Source organism: Camarhynchus parvulus, chromosome 2, assembly GCF_901933205.1.
Source record: "Camarhynchus parvulus chromosome 2, STF_HiC, whole genome shotgun sequence".
Taxonomy (NCBI): Eukaryota; Metazoa; Chordata; class Aves; order Passeriformes; family Thraupidae; genus Camarhynchus; species Camarhynchus parvulus.
Window position 1 is genome coordinate 91,203,125 of NC_044572.1, and position 24,753 is coordinate 91,227,877.

The following is a 24,753-nucleotide window of genomic DNA, read 5'->3' on the forward strand; positions in this document are numbered from 1 at the left end:
GGTGTGGCATGTAATTTTGGAAAAAGCTGAGTGCACTTCTGTATCACCACAAATGGTGCCTCTTGGCCATTTCTGATTAAACCAGCACTGGCATCCACATTAGTTAAGGCTGAGTTTTCATACCACAGGACCTTGAGCTAATGGTTCTTTCCCTAACCTTTCCCATCTACAGCTGCAAATATTGTGGACTATTATTTTTGACACAACACGGTTGATATGTTCTATTTTGTCATTATCTCGTTTGGGTGTCTTGACCTGCCTGATTCAACTGAAGTCTCAAAACCAAAACACTATCTCAGAATTGAATCCCTCAGGTCAGATCCTTCTGTGCAAGTTCTCTTTAGATTTTGAGTCATGAGGTATCTTAGAGAAATGCATTTTGCTTAGTTGAGATATTTGTAAAACTCACAGACTTGAATTCTTTCATCCTTCAAACATCTGATCTTGCTGTTCTCTGATTCCCTTAAGCACAAAGAGAAGATTCCATTCCTCACCTACTGGTTCTTCCATCTTCCTTATCCTTAGCAGGACATCACACTTGCTCATGGTCTGATAATGCACTTGTGCTGTGCGTGGTGGCTTCTCCAGAGGCTTTAGTTGCCACTCTGGTGAGATAAGCAGTGAATGTGAACAGAGAGAGGGCATCCAAGCTCTCCAGCTAGGTTGTGAATCATTGGAATAAAGGGGAAGGAAGAGAAAGGCATCTACTAAGGATTGCAGTACAGCTTACCAGCAGTTCTACTGGAGCTCTGGTTTCTTTACTTATTCAGGAGACAGAACACTTCATGGTAGTTTGCTAGTGCCTGGTTGTACAAGCACCAGAAAGTTTTATGCAGTTTATAAAACAAGATTTTCCATTGTAGTATTACATTTTGTATCATTTTTGACCATGACATTTTTGGCACTGAAGAGGAAAATATGTTGAAAATGGATCTTTGCTAGAGTCTTCTTTGTTGCATTACTTTCCCGTTTCACTGTGACCCCTCTGTTTCATGCTTGATACAGTTATTTGGGAGGTTGTTTTCTGAAATTCTTCAGCTCTGAGGAAAGGCATTTGGAGGCTTGGTGTGGCAGTCTAGCTTGATAGAATATTTTTGGCCTTCTATCACACAGATAGAATGCAGAGAGCCTTTCCCAAACAACCTAATGTCTTTTTTTGGGAAAGACCATCATCTCTTTAGGCACACAACAATTTATGTTGACAATACTACTCTTCTACACTGGAACAATCAGTACTTTGAGACAAGCTGCTGTGGGTCCCTGTAGGTTCTTTGGATTTAGGTCTGTCAGCAAAGTATGACTGCACAGTGAGTGATTGCTGGTTGCATTTGGAGTGCTTAAATATAACTTTGTTTTATTAAAACAGGTGATCTGTCACAGCTTGTCCACTATACCTTCACAAAGTCAGTGTTTTGACATTCTCCAGACTGGCATCTGTAAATATCTGGTAAGTACCATTTTGTCTTCTACCTTAAAACTTCCTTGTGATAAATTTGCTAGCAGTCTCATTAGTCCTCAAATCCACTTATCCAGTGTATTTAATGTATAATTTCAGCACTTGAAAAAGCTTTCAACAAGATTTGGGGAAGTTTAAAAAATACATGATAACTGTTGGTATCTAAACTTACATGGGTAGTTTTGCTCAGATTTGTGAATACTTGACTTTGTCTTCAAGGCAGTTTGTCCACAAATGAAACACTTCTTGGTTTGGTTTGCTTTTCAAATGAGCAACCAGCAGCTTTAGATGAGATTTTTTACTTCATCTATGTATGTAAGTATCTAAAGAATGCCAGGATGATGGATGTCAGGTTCTTTGTGGTGCTGAGCAATAGGACAAGAGGCAACAGGCAGAAACTGATGCTCAGGAAGCTCCACTGGAATATGAGGAAGAACTTCTTTACTGTGTGGTTGACTGTGTCCTGAACAGACTGCCCACAGATGATGTGGAGTGTCTCTCACTGGATATACTCAAGAACTGTCTGGACACAATCCTGTGCGGTGGGATGACCCCTCTGCTTGAGCAGGGCAGGGAGGTTGGACCAGATGACCACTGTGATCCCAACCTGACCCATTCTGTGGGTTTTACAGCCTGTCTTCTAATCCTGAACATGCCTGAGCTGAGGATGGGGATGGCAAAGCCAGAGCTGGGTAACAGAACGGTCAGGGACAGAATCTGCAGTTCCCTGTGATGCTGCCTGATGAGAGGGAGGGCCACAAGGTCTGCCCCTGCACTGCTGTCAGGCTGGGTCTGTGATCTAACCAGTGTCTGCCATTCCTTGCTTGGAGCCAGACTGAGAAGTTACTGGACCAAAGCTTCCATAGGGAGTAGCTTACCTATAACCATAGTCTGGATTTTTAGAGGTGGATGCTGACTTAAATTAACTTTTAAAAAGGCTTATATGTTCTACTGCCCTGTCCCTTTGAGAGCAAACCATTAAGTGGGGTTTTATGGTTGGCAATGCTGCTGCCCAGGGTCTCCAGCTGGCTGCTGACACCTCTCAGGTAGCAAAGGCACCACGGAGGCAACATCCTATATGAGAACTTATCTGAGCAGCCTCATCCACTGGACTTGCATAAATTGAAATGTCTCTGTTCCTGTCATCTTTCAGACTGGCTGACCAGCACATTCCATCAGTAGTGTTGGCTCAGTTGGTCTTCAGGATGGTTCTTTTTATCCATATAGATCGCTGCCATTATTTCTTACTTACAGTTGATTGGGAAGAATGTTACTCATTTTAATTGTTTTGTGCCTCAGTGTCCTGTAGAATTCAGCAGGGTCTTGGTGACAGCTGCAGTCCCACCTTTTGTCAGGCAAAAGACCATCATCATCCTCCTCCTGCCTCTCCACCTGACTGGCACAGGTCAGCCTGGAACAGTGATCTGTGCTCGTGGCCTTGAAATACACTCAGTGTCTTAGGCTGGAAGGATTTAAAATTTCAACTCATAGTTGTTCTGTATCTCTTACCTCTCACAAGTAATGGTATGAATGAAACACATTTCACATTTCTGTAGCTTGTACGTTATTGATCTTTTTTTCTGAACATTTCTGAAAGAAACAGCTGACCTTGTTAAGTGAACCAATTCCCTCTGTCAGCTTAAAACAGTGTACTTGCAGGTGAGCAAATTAGACTACTCTCAAATTCCTTAAATAGTTCTTTAAAGGTAAATGGTGCCACAGTAGCAGTGCATGATTTTTTTATGGCTTTACAAGACAAAAATCTAGGGTACTTACTCCGTAGTACTTCCAAATTTAAACTGCTTTCTAATTCACTGCCTCTACAAAAACCAAGATTTTTTTCTAAATTATTTATCATGCCTATCAAATCTGTCCTCAAGATGATGTTCTCTCTTTAACAACAGCAGAGCATCACCCCACTTTGGGCTCACCATATTTCATTAGCTTTGATTAACCTTGGTTCATAAAGCTCCTGTTGGGCTTCAAAGGAGACTCACCCTGGTGACAATCCAGTAGAAGCTTTCCTTTCTGTAGCATAAATCAGTTTCCTTCTACCTCAGTGACTGCTCACTGCCATTTCAAGACTCAGAAGGCCTTCCCAGTCCCACGATATATGCCTAAAAGGAAAGACCTGTTCTGCCCAGAAGATTGTTTTGCCTGCACTGTCATTCAGAGCAAGGCTCAAAGCAGTGCTGTGTTTTGCAAATATGTTTTGAGATGAGTGTTTGCTTAGAAGGCATGGAATGAAGATGTCAGTTTAACCTTCTGTTGGTATGGGTGTCAATTTATTGGGAAAGTAGGGATTTGAAAAAATGCAGTGGTCTGTAGAGTTTGAACAGAAACAAAGTAATACATGTCACCACAGGAAAGCTCTAGGTTTGTTTGTATCCCAGCAAATTTCTTTTGTATAAAGTGATGAACTTGGGTTGTTGTGTTTTTTGTCTTGTTTTAATACAGGTTGGATTGGTTGTAATACCTGATAGCACAGCTGGATCTGTTCTATGTGCCATAAATAAGCTCTTGGATCAAGCCTGCATCATAAGTGAAAACCTGCACAGGTTCTTGGCCTCTTGTTGTTACAGTCTTCTGTACTTTCTGCTAACTATAGACAGAGAGGATGCAGAACATTTACAGAAAAGGTAAAGCTGCTCTTCTTACCACTTTGTCTCTATCTTTGCAGCCACAAGAACAAGATGTGAAATGAAAGGATATCCTCCTCCTCCCAGTTTTTTTTCCTGTCTCTCTTTTGCTTACTTCAATAGTTAGATTTAGATTTAAGAAAAACACCTGGAATTATTTGAAACAGTAACTGAAGAAAGTTTCTTCTCAAATTGTTCTACTTGGATGTCAAAACCATTCTGATCCTAAAAAGTGGGATATTTATACCTTAATCTTTAACTTTAGCTTCATCAGATACATTGAAAAGCACCATGTAAAGGATTTGGCTTTATGAATATGTCCTCTTAACTGATCTGATGTTTCAGTTATAAAACTTCTCAGGCATCTTTACATAGACTGCAAAGCCATTTGATTTTAAAAACCCAAAAGCTACAGATAATGAGTTCAAATAAATTCACCTGAAAAGCAGGAGTGTCTTTAAACAGGTCAGACTTTTCCATATAGAGAAAACTTGTTAAAGCTTCCTGAAAATTCAAAGCCCAAGTCCTTCTTCTCTTACTGTATTTAATTACTTGCATATCACAAATAGCTGAGTCCATTATTTAATTTCTTATGAATCTTAAACAGAGATGCAGGTGTATCTGAAAAGTGACTGAAACAAAAACCTATTCGCAGCTGCATGAAGCAGAAATTGCTCTGCATGAGAGATTAAGCAACATTTACAGCTTCCAGGGCAAGGCCTTAATGTTTTTCCAGTGTTGTACAAAATTCTGGAATATTTTCAAGTTTGGCATTTTCTGGTACAGATTTTCTGCTTTGCCACTAATTCTGGTGAATGCAGCTGGTGTGATTGGATCCACAGAAGCAGCTTTCCTTGTACAGCCGTGCAGCCAGTTCACAGAAGCATCTTTGAAATGTGTGTCCTCAGTCATTTCAGTTTTGATTATCTCTTCCCCTCAGGGACATGCTGTGGAGATCATGCATCTCTGCATTAGCACTCCTGCCACGGCTGCTGAGGCTGATGCTGCAAAGCCTGCAAGTGAGCAGGATCTGCCGGGAAGAGCTGCCCGTTGTTGCTCAGCTGCTCCGCCTGCTCATGCAGCATGGGCAGCTCAGGAGCCATATGATCACAAACGAGTTTCTGGTGCAGCAGATCATCAAGGACATCATGGTATGAAACTCCTTCCTGTTTCCCAGACACCACATGTATGTCGTGTTTATTTTTAAAAATCATTGCAAATGGTCAAGAAGAGCTGTTTGCAAACAGTGGTGGTGAAAGCAGATGTAAGACATTATGGTGAGGTTCTCTAACCTGCAGGTTAGGAGGGCGGTGTTTCTCTTTAGTGTTGAAAATGCCACAACCAATTGTTGTGCTGTTCTGCCATAGATGGATTATATTTGTATTCGTTGGGTTTTTTAAGCCACCTACATAATCCTGCAAAGAGGGAATTCCTGGGCTGGGCTGGTCTGTTGGCAGCAGTTCTCCTTAGACTGGGCAGGGGCACTTTCCTGCACTGGTAGTACCATGCTCATTTGCATTTTAATTGCCTATACATTGTAGAATTGCAAAGTAAGTGAGCCATTCCAATTAAGAGTAAGGAAAGCACAGCTGGTGCTAACGCACACACTTGGTAATGTAATAACTCAGTGTACCTAGTTGTAACACTTTATTATTTGGACTTTAACAGACACACCGTGTTGAAATGTGTAAAAGAGAAAACAGTGTCACTTTGTGCAGGGGAACAGGGCTGTCTTGTACCTTTAACAGTGCACCTGATGACCTGTAAAAACAAAGCCAAGTTTTGCAAGTGCTTGAGTTGTACCTTTTTTCTCCTTTCTAGACACTGAAGAGTGGTGAAGTTCAGGAGCAGTGGCTCACAGACCTCCATTACTGTTTCAACATCTACCTTGCCTCTCATCCCCAGACACCTGGCCCTATAAACACAGTATATTGAAGAGGTCAAACTGCATTTATTGTAAAGCATTTACTTCTATTTAGTTTTGAATGGAAGATGTTGGAACAAAGCTTGTCAATTTTTTTGTAAGTGAAACAATAAAAATTTTACAGAGAACTGCAATACCTCTATTGCCTTTTTTTTTTTCAAGCAAGTAGATCTTACTGGAAAGTGTTTTAGTAAAATGTGGTGACCACAGTGAGAGGTGTTAAAGTCCAGTCCTTGTTACTGAAGAGTTTGCAGAGAAACAGACTTCAACTGACTCTGCTCATCTATTATTTTGAAACATCACATAATTTAAAAAAACAATAGAATTGTGTAGTATCAAGTAGAAAAAATTAGAAAACAATATGCTTTAGAGTAACATTTTTTATTTTTGCTGAGTTCATATTTTTAAATACTTTGTGCAAGGTAAATACTGTACACTGTGGCAACTCTAAAGCTTTACAAGAACTTTTTTTCTCTACAGTAGGGCTCATCTTTTCTTACTTCTCTATTTAATGCACACAGAAAAAGAGTTATTTAAAAATTGGTGATAATTTCAAAGGGTAGAAAACAGAGCCCGAATAGTTTCCATAGGTCGTGAAAGCAATTTCTTTAGTGTTTTATGTCAACATGTCTACATTTCCTTCCAAATCCATAGTTAGCTAAGGAACAATTGTTTCTTTAATAGAGAAGTGGAGCATGAAGGCTGTTCTTCCATTCCTGCTTGGATTTTGGAATTAATTTAATGAACTTGAGGTAAAATCAAACATTGGTCTCTCAGAACTGTAGTGTCTTTAGTACAGTTTCCCCCTTTTTTGAAATGCCGTTTGATGAACACATTCAAAATTCTTACTTTTTGCAATGGAAAGCTTTGATTGCCTCTACAGTGTTATTGCAATACTGGGCTTAGTGCTTCATTTTCTGTCTTCAGATGCAATTCAGATTTCATCCCGTGTTGATAAAGAAATTAACAGTTGCATGTAAAAAACAGTTTGTACACAAAATGAGTCCAGCTCCTTAGCAGTTGGCTTGGCATGTAATGCTTTGATAATACCAAACTGAAAATGTTCAAGTTTAATACATCATAGATGGCTTATACATTATGAAAGATAACAGCTGTACCAGAATGGATTTTAAATTCCAAACATTGTTTTGCTTAATGCTTCAGTCTTGTATTTTTTGGTTTTGCAGCAGTGGTTGGTCTCATGTTGTATGAAAATTGCCTTGATTTTCCCATGTTCTCCAACAAATTAACACACTGTAAGTTGCTCACTGTAAAAGAACAAAACAGTTTTGATGAGTAACCCTAGTGGGTGAAAAGCAGCTTCATCTACACTGTGTTCTAGATTTCATAAGCAGCAGATCTGCTGGGAGCAGAAAATGCCTTTTTCCTGGCATCTCACTGCTGATTGATTGTCTCCCAGTGGAGTCTGGTTCCTGCAGCACTGGGTACAGCTTGTGTGGAACACTGATGATGCTGCTGCTGCCTGTGGGACTTCAGCAGCCTCTCATGGGTGCACTGAGGTTCGCCCGCATAAATGAATGTAGGGCTCCAGCCTAACACTACATACTCTTGGCTGAATTTGCTGAAGAGCAGAAAGAGAGCACTGTGTTGAGCAATCTTTAGCAACATGAGGTAGGCAGTGGGCTCTTTCTAGAAAGTCAGGGAAACAAGTCCAGGGGCTTAAGTGAGTGCTCTGAATTGCTCATGCAATGTTTTTTTAGTTCCTGTAAGGTGCTACAAATATTACACGTTTTCCTTGTCCAGGTTTGTAAAGATTAGCTGCAAACATTTCAATGCTTTATTCCAAGCTGGAATGGGATAAAGGGTCATCCCAAGTGCAAATCCAAATGTTTCATTGAGGGTGTGAACTCAGCACATCTTAAGGACTCTTTCTAATGCCAAGAGTTGCAAAACCTGCTCCTTTGCAACTCTGAACACACTTTAATGTCCACAGTGAAGCAAAGAACCAGGCTGTCTGGTTCTGCTGCAGAGCACCTCTTTAAGTGCAACTTGCTGAACTGACAAAAGGTATCTATTTACTTTTAAAAAGCCAAACAAACTAGAAAAAGAACAGATTTCAAGTTCTGAAATATTTTAATTGTAACAATCTTAAAGGGCTTATTTGCCAGAATATTCCAAAGCACTTACCCCATGCCTGTATAACCCATCCCTTTTCTACCTGTCACCCTTCATACTGAACATTTCCTTTGCACACCCTCTGCATATCCCCCCTTGCAAAGTGTTTGACTGAGTTGGGTGTCAGTCTCCATTACAGATTTGACACTGCACGCTTCTTCCACAAGCTCTGTGAACATTAAAACTTGGGCTGACAGTCAGCCTTCACCTTCCCAGATGTACCTGCTGCAAGGGAAGAGTGAAACTGAGCAGTCCATTCTGACCTACTCCAGGCACCTACGTCAGAAACGGAGTATTTGGCATTAGCCACTGACAGCTCTGAACTTTTCCAACAAACGTAATGTTGTCATGCACAAAGGCAGGCAGATGAAAAACATGTTATTGTCTTTTAAGTAAGGGCTAAAGTTCCCTGAGCTCCTATTAGGTGAATAAAAGTAGGTAGTGTTCTAAAGGAACTGGGCAGAGTTCCTATCACTAACCTATTCGTCACCAAGTTATGAAAGCAAAGGCCACTCCAGCCTCAAGAGAAAGCCTTTTTATTTCAGGAGACAGGGAGATCTGTTGTCCTGAAAAGTTAAACGAAAACAGCTAAAAGCTCTTTTAAAATTTAGATTCGTATCTGCATGAAGAGGTGGCAATCAAACACCGGTCTGGTCATGCCTCTTAATTAAAACAGTTCCCAGACAGTGAAAGAAAAAGGCCTCTGTCTCTTCTTAGCAGGGCAGAAATTCACCTACAGTTTTAGCAAACTCCAGGTTAGGTCCACTGTTGGATTTCCTTCTGACCTCAGAGTTGTGTTAAACTACTTGGAAAATATATTTTACTTTTCTTTGCAAATTACCTGAACTTCTGCCTCCTTGAAGCAGTTGCTGTGTTCCCATCTAGCTGTGGCCTGTCTGTCTGAGGTGTGGCACAGCCAGGAACACCAAATGCCCAGCAGGGCACTAAACCGTCACATGGTGAAGCACCAACATTTGTCACCGCACACTGTGGTGTTGAAGCACCACAGCTCCCAATCCCAATTAAGTCCATAATAGACTTTAAAAAGTCTGACAAATGGCATTTAGTAAAGAAGTTTTTCATCCAAATCACTCAAGGACAGAAGCCCAAAAGTGGCAAAAAAAGTGTGCAGGCACAAACAGTTTGGCAGTAGTTACACATTTTAATAAGACAGCCCAGTCCTTAAGCAGATTGTTTTCTTATCTAAGGAGAAAACAATCTCAGGTATATAAACATCAAAGTATTCTTAAAATGGATGTGTCCTACCTGAGACCAGCTGCACATCAGAAAGTTTCAGCTTAGAAGGAGGTCTTGTTGACTGACACACTTTGCCTTCCTGAGAACACCCTTTAACAAACAATGTGAACAGCTGTGTGTTTATCACATAGACATGTAGTTGTGCATAGCTGCAAACTATTTCAGTAAGCTACAGCATTATTTTATCTCATTTTTTATGGGGAAACTCATGAGACATTCCATATGACAGAAAATCATGACAACCACAACTGAAATTTAACTAATGTTAAAATACATCTTGCTTTTAGAAAAAAAAAAGTTGCTATAAAAAAAAAGAAGGAAAATAAATTTATTAGCTTTATTTATTTTGTCCTTTTTGGTTCTCAAAGCTACTGAGCCATGATAGAAGTGACTTACCACCTGTTAAAGTACATATGGTTAGCATATCCTTACTCCATCAGTGATCCACACTATAAAGGAACTCAAGGTCTAGAAGCAATATTTTTCCTCTACCTTTTCTTGCAGATGCATTCCTTTGCATGTGCATGTTCAGACACAGTGCAAAGCAGTGCAGAATTATAAAAGACAATATCTTGCTCTTCCCATAAAGAGCAAGATATTGTCATGTAGTAAAGATTACATCTTCATACAGGAAAGTTATCAACATGGAACATAGTATGAAAATATTTTTAAAACAGTACAAAACACAAACAAAAGTTTAAAACAGTGCTTTAAAAAACCAAACCGTGATCCAGACAGCCATTCTGCATGGATACAGACGGCTCTCCCCAGCTTAACTGCTCTGTTCTCTTTCCACGTTGATATATGTGAACAGCTCTGGCAACAGAATTATTTGATTGCTCAAGACCTGTGCTGAAACAATGCTGTGTGGGGATTCAAACAGCTTCAGCAGCAGCCATTTTAAATCACTGAGTTGTTTGGTTTATTTAACCTGAAACAGAAATACAATTGCCCAGAACACCTATGATGAATTTTTATAAATAGTTAAAATTCTTAACAATTAGGAAATAAGTGCATAGGTGAATACATTCTGTTATAAAAATAAAAGCATAGTTACACAAATAAATTATAGTGAAAAGAAAATTACCATATATCTGCTTTAGGATGGACTGCTTGCTGGTTTTTATGGCTGAGCTGGTTTTGTTTACAGATTTCAGATTTTTACATGAAGGAACTGATTTCAGAGGGCTATGGTTCAGCTGCTTCTTCCAAGCAACGTGAATGAAGAAGGCAGCTGCCTCTTGTCTCCATTTGTCTTCATCTTCCTTGCAGCGCCGCTCAGCACTCAGGAGCTGAAACAACTCCTGTCTTAGCTGGTAACTAGAGAGCAGAAAAGAGAAGAGCACTTGTTTTAGGTGACCTGTTTTAACTTCCGTGCTTTCCACGCATCAGTTCACATGGTGGATTACATGAGTAACTGGGAAAACAGAACTCCCACTGATGTGCTAAGTCACTTGGATGAGAAATGTTTGTTCAGAAGAAATAGTAGGAGTTGGGTTCAATTTTGGATGCATCCATTATTTCACATAGTTAGTAAAGATCTGGCATTACACAAGGTATCAAAAGTTACAGTGCCTCAACATCAGCTGATCAGTTGCTTTATAAATAGAAAATCATCAGAAGACAAAACTATAAATATTTATTGTAACAGTATAATCAGTACCGCTTCCTCATTTTCACTATATTCACATCTTAGTAACACCAAACTTTCTCATGTGCCTTAGCACCTCATGTCCTCAGTCAATCAGTGCAAAAGACAAACCAAATCTGCCTCCTGTGGGTTCCACTGCACATTTCCTCTGCAGAAAGCTCAGCTGCTCTCCACCCCTCCTCTGAAGATGCTCCCCTCACCTTGTTTTCAGCAATCTGTGTTTTTTCCCTTCCCTTGAAAGGCTCCCTGTCTTCTGACCCAGGTTTGCCCCAGCTGCTTTGATCTTACACACAGTCACATCCCTCTGTGAGTGGCAGCAGCAGATTATGTGTCCCTCACACTCTGGTGGCAAATGGCACCGGCAGCAAGGAGCTGTTTGGGGATTTTTTTCCGCTGGAATCGGATGTAAGTGTTCAATCGGATATCGGCGTTTCACGCTCACAAGTCAATTAACTGGCTTAGCAATTAACTCTGAATCCTCCCAGTACAAACCTGTCACAAATGAGCATTGAGTAACACTTGTAAAATATTAATTATAAGTGTTTGGTAACAGGCCAAAACACATTGATCATCATCCCCTCTGGCATTCAAAAAGGCTTCTGCTGGATGCCTGGTGAAGCAAAGGAGGAAGGAGAGAGAAAGAGGTGATTGTTTCTGTTGCTCCCTCTGCAACAAGTTCTAAATTAGAACAAAAGACAACAAGCCAAATACAAATTGTTTAAATATATGTTCTAAGCCAATGAGCTACATAATTCAAACAAAGCAGCAGCCATATACAAAAAAATGAGTACATAAAAGCACAATAGAATGCCAAAGGGGGATGATATGCTCCATTACAGCCAAAATAATTTTAAACTTCCAATAAGCTTAGTGAATTACCTCTGAGAAATTTGCTGGGTGAGACAAACGTATTTAATCTTAATTTAGTGAAGCTTCAGAATTCAGGCATGTACTGTTATGCAGCTCATTGAAGTACATAAATGCAGGCAGCAACTGCATCTTGTCAGGGCCTGCAAGTTGTGAAGCACAGTATGAATTCACAACAGGAGTATTATTGAGATAGAGGAAAAAAATGATCAGTCTTCTTAAATAATATGCCACTTTTCAACAGGGTAAGAAAGGAAAAGAAAGTGGAGAGAGCACAGTTGCAGTGACTTGGTAACATAACTTGAGCTAAGGATGGGTTAAGTGAATACTTCACTGCAGAAAAAACAATTGGGGAACTGTTTTATACTGGAGCAGAAAAGAATACTAAGCTACTCTCTTGGAATTCAGTAATTACTGCCAGATGCCTTTGCTGATACGTGACATGACCCATTCACAGTCACTGCACCTTTGCACCCAGCTGTGATTTCAAGTTTGCAGAGAACTTCTGGCAGTTTTTAGCAACAAGAAAATGACTGCGAGGTTCTGACACTGAGAAGATGTAGGCAGTTATCTGTAAAGCAAGTGCTCTATATTGTTTTAATTCAGCTCTCTCCTAACAGATCATTCTGATCCTAGTGAGAAAAAAGGAGAATGGGACCAAGTTTGAAACAACATGAATCTGACAGAGTGCCTTAAAATATACTTGATGCTTAGTCAAGAAAACTATGCACATTAAAGAAAAGTGGAATATCCACGTGCAGAACAACAAAGCTGGCAAGTGGTATTCTCACTCATTGTTACAGAAGCTGTAATCTTAAAAACCACTGCTGGCCAAAGTATGCACACAGCAATAATATATATAAAAAATACAGCTTGACTCCAGTGGGAGAACAACAGTGACAGCAACCAACTTATTTTGGCTTCCTGTGGGCCCTGGAGCATGGTACAGGCCCTGGTGCCCCCCAGGAGAGAGCACAGACACAGAATCTGTAAGCCTCACTGAGCAGGATAAGCAATTAACCTTTGGCAAGCCACACACCTTAGAATATACACTTTTGAGAAGTACATCTATAAAGTTTGCAGATTTGGGAATTGAAACATTCTCCTGAGAACAGCAAGTATAATACACTTAAGTAGACCAGTACCACTCTGCTGTTGTGTTTGCCTTCAATAAGTAAATCAAGACTATAAAATTTGCAGAGTGAGACAAATGCATTTAGTTCTAATTTAGAGAAATTCCAGAACTCAAACAGGTACTTCTACATGTTTCTAATGTAGAATTACACAACAACATTGTATAATTTTATTACTGTCTACTAGCACATGCTATTTATCATGTGCAAGTTTGGAAGAAAAGCAAACACAGGACTGTGGAAGAACTGCCAAACTAATATCTCCTGCAGCCTTGCAGAATTTAAGATCTTTGTTAGTGTTCTATGAGTTCTTGCAAACAGAACAAAGATATTTACTTTTCAATATTAAGTATTTAAATAACAAATGTAACTTAAACACTCTCTAATCCCCACAATATTCAAAATGCAAAGGGTTAGTAAGTGCATGCACTTCTGGGAGAGAACACACACCATCCCTGCTTCAGCAGGTGCACAGTTTTGAAAGGCCTATCCAAAATCTGTAGTGTGAATGGAATGCAGATTTCTGTGCAGGTAAGGCAGCTTAATGCATGGCTTTGGATCCCAAATCTTGTGGGGAAAATTGCACAAGCACTCACTACATGAGGTTCTGCTTTGTCTTAGAGCCACAGCAAGTGCCTGCCCCGCTGTGATAGAGGATTTTAAACTGGTATTGAGTGAAAGCAGCAGAGCCAGCAGCAGCATCACTTGCAGAAACACTCTCCTAACCTACTCCTGGTTTCCTTTAGCTTTTGATATCTGAGTGATTTGAACCCGTAAGACAAGAACAAGGGACCTACATCAGAAAAGAAGGCCAAGGAGCAAGCAGCAGAGAGAGCAGAAGTGGTGGAACCCTGGGAGAAAAAGTGGCTGCTTTGCTTCACAGTTCACAGGAATATGGCATGGAGTCACAGAACCACAGAGTGGTTTGGGTTGGAAGGATTTTTAAAGACCATCTCATCTACCTTCCTTGCCATAGCCAGGGACATCTTCAACTCAGAGTCCACCAGAGAAACTGTTAAACTAGAGAGACCTGGAAAGAGTATTAGCAAACATGCAATTTATAGTTTTCTGCATCCAGTAAAATCAAAGAAAGTTTAAATAAAAACAAGAAATAAGAATAATTTGCATATTATATACCTCCCTTACATACTCTTTCTGCCTGTTTTGATAAGAAATTAAATATTAAGGAGCATGTACTTGTAGAATGAATGCATTTCTGAGGCTGAAACTCACACATTCATGAAAGCAGGATAATGTTGTGGAAAGCATTCTTCTGTAGAGCAGTTGTTCCTGCTTAATCAAGGTATTCAAGCTACTTTCAAGTTTTGTCAATGAACACTCAAAGCGCCCAAACATTCTGTGGTTTGATTATCTGGTTAAATGTTAGGTCAGAGCACAATTTCAAGTACGTCACTGAACTCCACGTTTAGGCAAATCCTGATTTGCACTCTCTAAAGAAATATCAGAGCTAGAAATAGAAGTTTAACAGTTTCTCTGACTATTAAAAGTCATCACTTATCTTGCATTTTTTATGAACTTACTAATGTAATTCTACACCACTGGAACCCACTTCTCTTTGTGTGGAGAAAGATTATTGTGGAGAAAGATGATTAACTGCCTTGTTTAGCACTGGCAATGTTGTAAGCAAAATAAAGCACATTGCCAACAAGCCTAGTTTCCTTTACATGTACTTGTATCCCACTCTTTAGCCCCTGAAGCAGTAATCTTACCTTCTCCACGTCCTCTGTATGACTGTCGCAGCGTAGTTCTTCTTCCGAAAAAGCTCTTTCCTTTTTCTTTCCTTTTCTATGATCTGCATTCGAATCTCTACAGGGATTAGTTCAATATTTGTACTTTGCCATGGAACAGAACATAACTGATCATCAGCATTCCTGGATCCAATCATGCCTGTTTTTTCCAAGTTCAAACCATCATCAGAAGCAGAACATGCTATTGGGTTTCTTGGCACAGTCCTGGTAGGTTCTGCCTCAGCAGACAATAATGAAGAGGCCTTTTTTGCCATTTCATTGTTTCCCACTTTGACAGTTTGTTCTACAGCATGCAGGCTGTCATTTCTGCTGCTTACAAACGCTGTTTTGGCACTTCCTGGTCTACTAGAACCAGCTGGTGAACATCTCTTACCATTCACCTCTTTGTTTCTGGGTTTCTGCTGGTGCCTTTTGCCTTTGGAAGAAGCTTCACCCAGCTTGGAGTTTTGCGCCATTCCACCGGTACAACCGACATCGCAGAAGAGCACAGCCCTTCCTTCACCATGGTCCCTCCTGCCAGAGGGAGGCTGACTTGGATCCTTCAGCTTCTCCCCAGCACTGGCAGCCCTACAGGCAGGAGCAGAAAGCCTCCTGCTCCTCCGCGCACAGGCATCCGTTGTGTCGACAGCGTGCTCCTTGTGCTTCTCTCCGTCCGGCTCCGCAGCAGCTGCAACCTGAGGTTTCACTTCAACTTTTGCTCCCTCGTTTGCTTTGCCACACTGGAAATGGACACAGCTTGACTTGCTTTTGATGTGTTTCCTCAGTGAATCTTTAGACAGAGAAATTGAAAACAAATTCAGTCTCTGACCCAGCAAAACATAATTTATGTCTCTGATTTTTTTGCTAAGTTACCTTTGGGGCAGACTAGGATTCACTTAAATGAACAAAAAAATGTGAGCAGGAAGAATCAGAAGAGGACATGATTGCCTGTCACAGTAGAGTCCCAAGTGCCTTCATTTGCCTAATGTTTTACAAATGGTTTTCTTTCTAACATTACATTTGAGTTAGATGCCTGAAAAACTCCTGCTCTATCCACGATGTATCCTGGCACAGGGTAACCCACTGACCCAGGAAACTCAAAGCACTTGGCTTCTCAGTACTTCCCTTGACAACCTGAATGAAATTATCAAGTCCTCTTTCTCCCTTGCTGCTGGGTGATCACTGCTTTTAAGTACTCTGCTGAGGGTGACTTGGAAGCCAGACTGGAGTGCAAAACTGAAAATTCCCCATCTTCCATCCACCTTTCATTCTGCTTGGAAATTAACAGGAGAATGACAAAATAGACCAGAGAGGGTGAAACATAGCAGACAGGATGTTGCAGGGTAGGTAGGAGGGGAAAAAGAAAAGAAAGAGATCTTTGATATACTGTCCAGAAAATCATCTGGATCATCCAAAACCTGATGAAATTATACTATATTTGTAATGCCTTTACAGGATACCCTTTTGACTGGATAACCAGATCAGAAAACACCCAACAACTGAATCACAGTTTTCACAGCCCAAATGGTCTAAATTTATATTTCATTCCAATACAATGACCAATGAAGTCCATAAAAGTTTTGGTCACAAGAGGATTGATTAAAACACCTAATGAGAACTGACTGTACAACTTCATGGTTTGATCCTTGTTCCATCAACTTTCCTGGCATAACTTCAGTAACAAAAAGAGAATGCATACCTAACAAAGGCATAGCATTCTTTCAAACACCATTTGGGTTGAGCAAGAGGATAAATCTAGCTTAAAAACCAGAGTCACCATTTCTCCATTTACATTCTTCATGTGCACCACAGATATTTCAAATATATTTAATCTTATTTTCTCTGAATGGTGCAACTAATAGAACAATTGCCCACAGCCCGTTTTCACGTATTCTAGGTATTTTTATAGACATCATAAGACACTGTACTGGTGCTTTTCACTACTTCACCCAGAGTAAAAGAATCTGTATCTAACTCTACCCTGCTGCACAAATTGCTCAAGTGATGAAAGAATATGAAATCACAGAAAGACAAAATGGGTTCTATATATAAAATACCCCCAAGAAGTGGACAAAGCAGACAAACAGCACAATTTAAAAAGATCACAAACCTTGCCTGATCTTATGACCTTCACTCTGAGGCTCTGCTGACAGGCAGCTCTCCTTTGGGGTCCCTTTGTCATGGCCAGCTTTAGGTGAACCTCTGCTGTTTCTCCCTGGCTGGATCTGTGAAGCATTGAGGGACAGAAGCCTCTTGCTCTGTGTGTCAGCTGCTTTGCTGGGTAACCTTGGGACACTGGTGGCCTTCTCCCGATTTGTGGGATTCTGTTGTACCTGAAACTTGCTTTGTTCCACGTTCTGCATCCCTTTCTGCAGCTTGGCTTCTTTCCTCTTACTTTCCTCTTCACGTTTCCTGCAATTATGGCCCATATCATAAGAATTTTGAAGATTAAATCTTGGGAGCATGTATCTAACTTGAACACACTCCTCTCTAAAAATCTGACTCTGCCACAACAAATCCTTGATTTGACATTTTTCAGTGAGAAAAGGACACATATTGCACTGAAATGTCTCAACTTGATCCAAAACAACAACTGACTTGCAGCTACAGCCTGATGAAGGTTAAGTCCCTGTCAGCCAGCTGCCCATTCAGTTTGCAGTTGTTTTGACTGATCTTAAAACACTCACTTATTGGAAACAACTAAATTTAGGGGTTTTATAAACATACAAAAATTAAAAGCAGGATTTTAAAAAGAATCACGATACTAATAACTGTGTTTGCAATTACTAATGAGCAATGTTTTCACGTGAGTAGTAATGCAATGCACTGTATTTGAAAAGCAAAAAAATGTAACAAAAGACACAATATCTTTGAAAATTATTTTTTCGTAGCTAAATGTGTCAGTTAGTACAGACAATTATAAACCAACTTTGAACTAGCTACTGGTACTAACTTGCTGCTATGCATTTGTCATTGGTGGATAATTAATTTTACAGAAACATTATATGTCATTTAAGTGACAAATACTGATAATATGAGATGTGAACTTAAAAATTGTGTGCACATAGTATGCCAATTACAATGGTAACATTTGGATTTCCAGTATTAAATAAGTCATGCATCTCTTAATGGAGTAGCCCTAAAAGAGAATTTTGGACAAACTCATGAAAGGTGCATCCATTGAATAAAATTTTGCAGCCTATTTTGAAATATAGTGGGCTGTCACTGCACTTCATCTTTTAAATTCTTGTTCCTACCAAGCAGAATAAACCCAACAGCACACAGCAAATGTTACATCCCTACTCCCACTGAACTCGTATTTACAAATGAAGCCCTGGCTGTTGGATGAAGTGACACTTTTCCTGTTGGAACGGACAGGCGGTAAATGCCGTATCATGTAGCTGCCTGGTATTTTAACTTGCCTCCAGTGCTCCAACACAGTGTGCAGACTGTTGCCACATCACCTCCCAGCACGGCGTGCGACAGGTGAGTTATGCAGCACGCCAGCCCCGGCTCCTGTGAGCGGTGTCACTGCCAGCGCATGTCACTGCAGCGCAAGCTGCCAGCCAGGAGCCCTAACTTTATCTGTCAGTGCTATCTTATCAACTCTGCTCTGCAGGAGAAGCTGATTGAACTTTGCACCTGAAAAAGCTGCTAATTGATCTAAAAAAATACACTCCTGTAGCAGCCTGGGATTCAATATTCCCTCTGGCATGAAAAAAAAAATTGGCTGCTTTCCATTAATATTGGCATTCCACAACCGGACTATGCAGGGATGTTGGGACTGTGTACAGTATGGATCTCACTGCCATTACTGTGCCATTTGAGCTGATAAATCAGATCTTGCTATTCACAGAATAGTAATTTTCTATTCTTCACAAGAATGGGCAGCCTGTTACCAATGTCTTCCATTCAGGGTATTAGAAAAGGAAGTGTGAGATGGGCTGTGTGATACACAATCAAGCTGGAGCAACCTGCACTCCTCTGATGGGCAGATCAACTCAAAACAGTAACTTCAGCAACCAGTACCAGTTGTAAAGTTATTGAAATGACACAAGACCAGAAAACAAAAAGTAAAGAGGGTTGTTTTTTTCTTTAAAGGTTTTATCTGTGTGCTATTTTTTCAGGTTAAACTGAAGAAAGAATAAAGGGAAGGGATTTCAAAGCTCCCTATTCATAAAGCATCATCACAATTGTCACAGTACAGCTGAGTTGAATAGGCTCCTGAATACATAAGACCCTCCCCTTGTGTTTTGCTTTATTTAATCAGAAATTCAGTTTGTATTACAGTGAAGGATCTCTTTGAAATTAAAATTTCTAAGTTTTACTGTTGTCCAATTTGAGAGGCTAGGTTTCATGAACAAGTGAAGGAAGTAGACAGGATTCTAACTTCAGGGCTCCCAGTCAATCTCGAGGTTCTGGCAAACCCAACAGGATCCAAATCTGGGCTCACAAGTTAGACAGCTACAGCTCAACAGTGGAACAGAGCTGGCAGGCCAACATTTTCCATTGTAAATGCAACACAATTTTGTCCTGAATGGTCATAAGCTTGTATTTTGTTGCAAAAGTGAAAGAATGAAAACTGAGCCTTTAGCAGATGGAAAGGAACAGTTTCAGCCTTACACATACATTTGTGAAGACACAGAGATGTCTTGAATTTTTGATTCTGCTAAAATGAATTCAACCTTTTCTATTCTGTTAAAAATAGAAACTTAACTTTTTTATCTACACGCTGAAGGATATTTTAAAGGAGCGTGCTTTTAAAGTTATCCTTGCAGAAAACCCCCAAAAACTTACTTAAAAAATCTCAACTGAAAATAGATCTCCAGGTCTGATCCTATTACTGGTAGAGCTTTCTCTGGACTATGAGCAGTTATATTTCATGTTGTATGAACAGCATCTCCTGCTACACAATCTACCATGAGGATTATTTTGCAAAAGAATGATACCACTGACTCATGATGTGTTCAGATTCTGATCTATAACTATCTTTCAAACTCACAGTCCTTAATAAAAATGTTAAGACAACAGTTATTTTCGGTCCAGTATTCCTATGTTGATGGGTCTTCTTGAATGTGTAGAGCAGGGTGTTAGTTCTTACCTAAGTACCTATTTTTTCCTCAGTCATTTCTTGTATGTATTTTACCACCATTCTGATTTCTAATTTAGTTTTCAATGTGCTTACAATCTTCTGCATCTTGGTGCTATTTTCAAATTCAAATTTACTTCTTAAATGAAAATACAAATTCATTATGGATTTATATGAAATTCTCATCAATATACACTTCGAGTTTAAAGGTGGCAAATGAGAAATTTCCCATGAGGAAGTATGAAGGGTTCAGGCAAGTCTGAATGACAGCTACTGTTTCTCCATGGCCACAAAACTTGTTATTCGGACACAAAAGAAAATTGAGTTGGTTTGATGTAATTTCTTCTGAAGTGTAAAAAAAATCCCACAGAACAGTTCAGTCTACTTAGCATCTCTCAGGGACCAACTGTTTCTTTACTCTTCCTTTTCCAATGAGTATGTTTACAATGTTTTTTTGTGATACCTACCTCACATCCTTTGTCAGTTCTTATTTAGCACCTCAGCTTGTTTAGCTTTATCATTGTATGTTCTTATTACTGTCAATTTTAGTAATTACATCAAATTTCCAATATGTGCTTTCCCTTTTCAGGTTGCTGAAGAGCTCATTATTTTCTCTGCTGCCACACTCCCCTATCTTTTCTCATCATGCAGGGCTAACCACCAGTCTTCTGAAAAACCTCATAATCTACTTGTACTCTCTTGGCATGAGAACATTTTTCTGAATCTACTGAAGGCTGTTTAATTGAACTGCTTATTTTCTTCCTGTTCTTCTCTTCCTAAACATCATGAGCTACTTACTCACTTTCATCCATTTCCCTTTCACATCCACATTCTCAATCAGTTTCCTTCAACTTGCCAGAATGAAAAACAGAAGTATGGATTCAGGAACTCATCCTGAGAAATTGAAAGGGGAGGTGAACAAATGAGGAATGAGTTCTGCAGCCCTTTCAAAACTCAATACATTGGAAATTAGTTTTCTCTGAATATGTTTTAAACACGTAAATATTATTTTCTTTAATACTTGGTTTTGCAATAAGTAAACCAAAATCCTCTTTTAATGTCTGGAAGGGATCTCAGGAAGCCAGCAAGGCTAACAGGCCACTCAAAACAGGGTCAGATTGGGTGGCTCAGGTTTTTATCCAATTATGTTCTTGAAAACCTTTATGGACAGAGACCATACAACCTGTTTGGGTTGTTCTACTGGTTGATTGTCCCAAGGTGAAAGAAATTCTCTTTATTTCCAGACAAAATCTCTTGTCCCAGCTTTTGCCTGTTAAAAGTTTCCCAGAGATCAGAAACACCAACCAGACCATAGCTCCCCAGATTTTTTTTTTTTTGGCCCTTTTTGAAGCTGGGTGCAACATTTTCTTTCCTCCTATCACAGGGAACTCTCCCTGGTCTCTGAGATCTTTCAAGGACACTGGAAAGTGACCTTTTAAGGGCATCAGTTAGTTCCTTCTGTACCCTTGGATGCAGCCAGCCTGGTCCCATGGACTTGTCTGGGCTGAATTCTCTCAAGCCTGACTTAATCTTTATTCACAGCTGGCAGTTCTGCTCCTCCTTGAAGCAAGTCCCTGAGGAAAGAGGCCTGGGAGATCTTCTGGCAGCCTGAGGAACAGAAGGCGTTGAGTGCTTCTGCCGCACCTGTGTCTGTTGTCACTAAATGCACCATTCAGCAACAGACCCACACATTCCTTGTTCAGCCTTTTACCGATGCATTACTACTTTTATTAATGTAGAAGCACAAACTCACTTTGTAACCTGGAACATTTCTTTGAAGTCTCAACCCCATTTGAGTTTTGGTGTTTCTGACACCATCTACATGCCCAAGCAATGCATTTACACTCTGCTTTTGCAGTCTGCCCCAGCCTCTGCCTTCTGTGAACTGCATTTTTACATCTGAGCTCTGTCAAGGATTCCCAGCTTACCCACACTGGTCCACTGGTGTGTCTCTTTGCTCAGTGACATAACAGTGTGCATGTTGTTTTGGCCTTCATCAAACTTCATTTTATAAAATACAATTTCTTTGATATAGGAGAAAACATGAGAGATGATGTTTCTATAGAAATATTTCATAGGCTTTAAATACAGTGAATGTAATTTTACCAGAAAACAATACAGGTATGAGATGCTGGGTGACTTTTTGTTACTGTAAAAAGGAAAAAAAACCAGAACAGACTATCTAAACCCAAGTAGATTTAGGAGTGATTTATCTTAGAGAGACTCTCTAAAGCAACATATTACAAAGCAAGTTTAAATATCTACACTGACATAGGTTGGGGAGAGGTGTGTGTCTTCAAACTAGGAGTTCACCATCATTCTGGATCTCCACATAATGTCTCCTTTTATCTGGAGACCAGATTTTTAAACACCAGCAGGGATAACAGTTTTCTGTATGCAGGAACACCCTGGCTAATTTCAGCTGTGGAATGCACAGATGGGGACGCAGAATGATGACAACATAATGTCCCCTTCAGTTTATTACAGACCATAAAATTGCAATTAAATAAAATTTGTAATGTGACAACCTGATTTGCTTGTACACTCCAATTGTACTGTAATTCTCTTTTTATGGTATTTGGTGCACAGAGTTTGTTTCTATTGTTTTCAAACAAATCAACAACAGCTAAGGAAGTTTCAGAAACTACATCAAAAACTCACAAAGGAAAACTATTATAAAAATACCCCCAAATTTCCATGAGGCAATTCTTTTTCATTTAATCTTCTTCATGGTGGATCAGAGATTCTTCTAAAAATGACTGTCATCACAAAGGATAAAACTACCTCATTTGGTAAAGTCAGTTGTGACCACACAGCAACAAGCAGAGCTCTCCACATTAAAAATAAGTATTTTTCAAGGCAGCTTCTCCATGCATAGTTTTGACTTGCACTGATTTCAGCAGAAAAGGCAAACAGTAGGAGAGCTACAGGTTACAACTTCAGGATGTAGAGATGTGAGTAAGAGATGAGTTATCTGGTGTTTCTTTAGCTTTGGTTCTTCCTGGGGAATAATAATTGTTTTATAGTAGCAGCAACCAAACCCAATGAAGGGCTGACTGGCCAATTATGCAGAACATCAAACTTCCAAATTTGATACAGAGTGGAGTGCAGCTGAGCTTGTCTGTGATACACAGATGCAGCAAAAATACCTCTAGGTGCAATAATTGTGTCATGGGGTTTTTTTGGTATGATCCCTCTTTGACAAAATAATACTCCAAAATCATGCAGAAATCTTTTCAGACTGTTATGTTTTTTTTCATTTCAGAATCAGATTTCTTCAAGAGAAACCAGGTGCTAATTTCATACTAAGAATTTTAAGGATAAACTCCAAGGAAGCAATGTATTGTGATAATCATTTATGTACCTTCTGATTTTAGAATTTCATCACTGTGCTACCATCACCACATTTAAATTGGGCTGAAACTCAGCCAGAACCTACACATCTTGCTGACAACAATTTGAATTGCATATGTTAGTTAGCTGTAATCCAATATAACCAATTCATAGGATCTCTCTAATTCATGACCAGAAAATGTAAGTGCAGAGAATAAGGCCCAAAATGAAGCTGCAAATAGAAACCAGGAATTCAGGTTGCTAGAGAAACATTAAGTTAAGCCTTACTAAACCAAGCTTTCCCTGGTTTGTTTATGGGTTTTTTTCCTCAACTACTGATTAATTTCTGTTCAAAACAGAATAGGCAAATAATGATAGGCAAATAATGATTTTCACTACCTTAAAGTGAAAAATGTTTTCCAAGCAATTTTATCATACAGAATATCAGGCAAAGATTCATGGACACTAACATGCTATTTCCTCAGCTTTTGGTATTTTGCCTTGCTATGCTATATTATACAAAGTTTGTTATTTAAACTGGGATTATATGGAAAATTACTTCCATCTGTCTATGGTTATATGGAAGTCATATGCTTCCTTTAGTTTCATTAATTTTACCAAGAGGAACAAAAACTGATGAACAACAACAGATAAAATCATGCACAGATAAATACAAACTTACAACAAATGTCTATGTGCTGTAGTAGGTTTCAAGTCTCAGACTTACTTGGCAGCAGCATCTTTTCTCAGCTGTTCATGTTTCATTAAAAGATTCTTCCTCTCTTGAAAAGCCTTTCTAACTTTGTATCCTTTGTAGACAGCCTGAATTTTGAAAGCAGCAATATCCTGAATGGCAGCTATGGACAGAGCCCCGTGTTCTAACATGAACTGAATCACTTCGTGGTGCTCGCCAAGCAAGGCATAATCAAGCGGAGTATATCTAAAAAAATCCAAAAAGCACAACAATTACTATTGATCTAGAATTCTAGCTATAATGTTTCTTCATCCTCATTTCATAAAAAGCAATTTCTAGCATCAAGACAGATTAAGCACTGTTTCAGTAGGCTGTTTTTCTCATATTTTTAGCCATTATTTTGCTACCTTATTCATACTACACAAGGTGTTTATGTTTAAAGCTTATTTTGGTCTTCTAATATGGAAAGGGGAAGAGGTGGACCTGAAGTATTTTGACTAAATCTCCCAATGCCCCATCCACAACGTTAGCTGCTTTAGGAAAGTGGTCTTTAAAATGTGTTATTGAAGTTTTCATACAGAAATATAAAAAAAAAGTAAGTTCAAACATTTTTGTGTTATTTCCATATGCATTTAAGTTCTAGAAATCGACTGTCAAATCTGGCTTAGCTTCTATAACATCGACTGAAGACACTATGACTGACACAGCAGCAGGATTAGATCCATACAGAAGGATAATATATTTTTAAGGTACTAGGAAAACTTAAGTCTGTTTTCAAATGGACACAGGTGGACAAAATATTAAATTGCTTTGGATTTTAATGGTA

At 39.4% G+C, this 24,753-nt stretch overlaps 2 protein-coding genes across 5 annotated transcripts in view; one reads left to right on the forward strand and one right to left on the reverse strand.

Moving 5' to 3' along the window:
* The window catches only part of TEX10 (testis expressed 10), a 54,452-nt gene extending 48,299 nt beyond the window's left edge, over window positions 1-6,153 (forward strand). For all 3 annotated transcript variants that reach the window (XM_030971089.1, XM_030971088.1, XM_030971090.1), the window contains exons 12-15: window positions 1,367-1,447; window positions 3,914-4,095; window positions 5,036-5,246; window positions 5,917-6,153. In XM_030971089.1, the coding sequence (XP_030826949.1) occupies window positions 1,367-1,447; window positions 3,914-4,095; window positions 5,036-5,246; window positions 5,917-6,030 (588 nt within the window). In that variant the 3' untranslated portion in view covers window positions 6,031-6,153. The remainder of the gene's footprint in view (window positions 1-1,366; window positions 1,448-3,913; window positions 4,096-5,035; window positions 5,247-5,916) is intronic.
* A 76-nt stretch (window positions 6,154-6,229) lies between these two features.
* INVS (inversin) overlaps window positions 6,230-24,753 on the reverse strand; it is an 84,941-nt gene continuing 66,417 nt past the window's right edge. For both annotated transcript variants that reach the window (XM_030971085.1, XM_030971086.1), the window contains 6 exons: window positions 23,961-24,173; window positions 16,922-17,223; window positions 14,794-15,601; window positions 10,500-10,732; window positions 9,422-9,502; window positions 6,230-7,287 (listed from right to left, as the gene is read on the reverse strand). In XM_030971085.1, coding sequence (XP_030826945.1) covers window positions 7,172-7,287; window positions 9,422-9,502; window positions 10,500-10,732; window positions 14,794-15,601; window positions 16,922-17,223; window positions 23,961-24,173 — 1,753 coding nt within the window. In that variant the 3' untranslated portion in view covers window positions 6,230-7,171. The remainder of the gene's footprint in view (window positions 7,288-9,421; window positions 9,503-10,499; window positions 10,733-14,793; window positions 15,602-16,921; window positions 17,224-23,960; window positions 24,174-24,753) is intronic.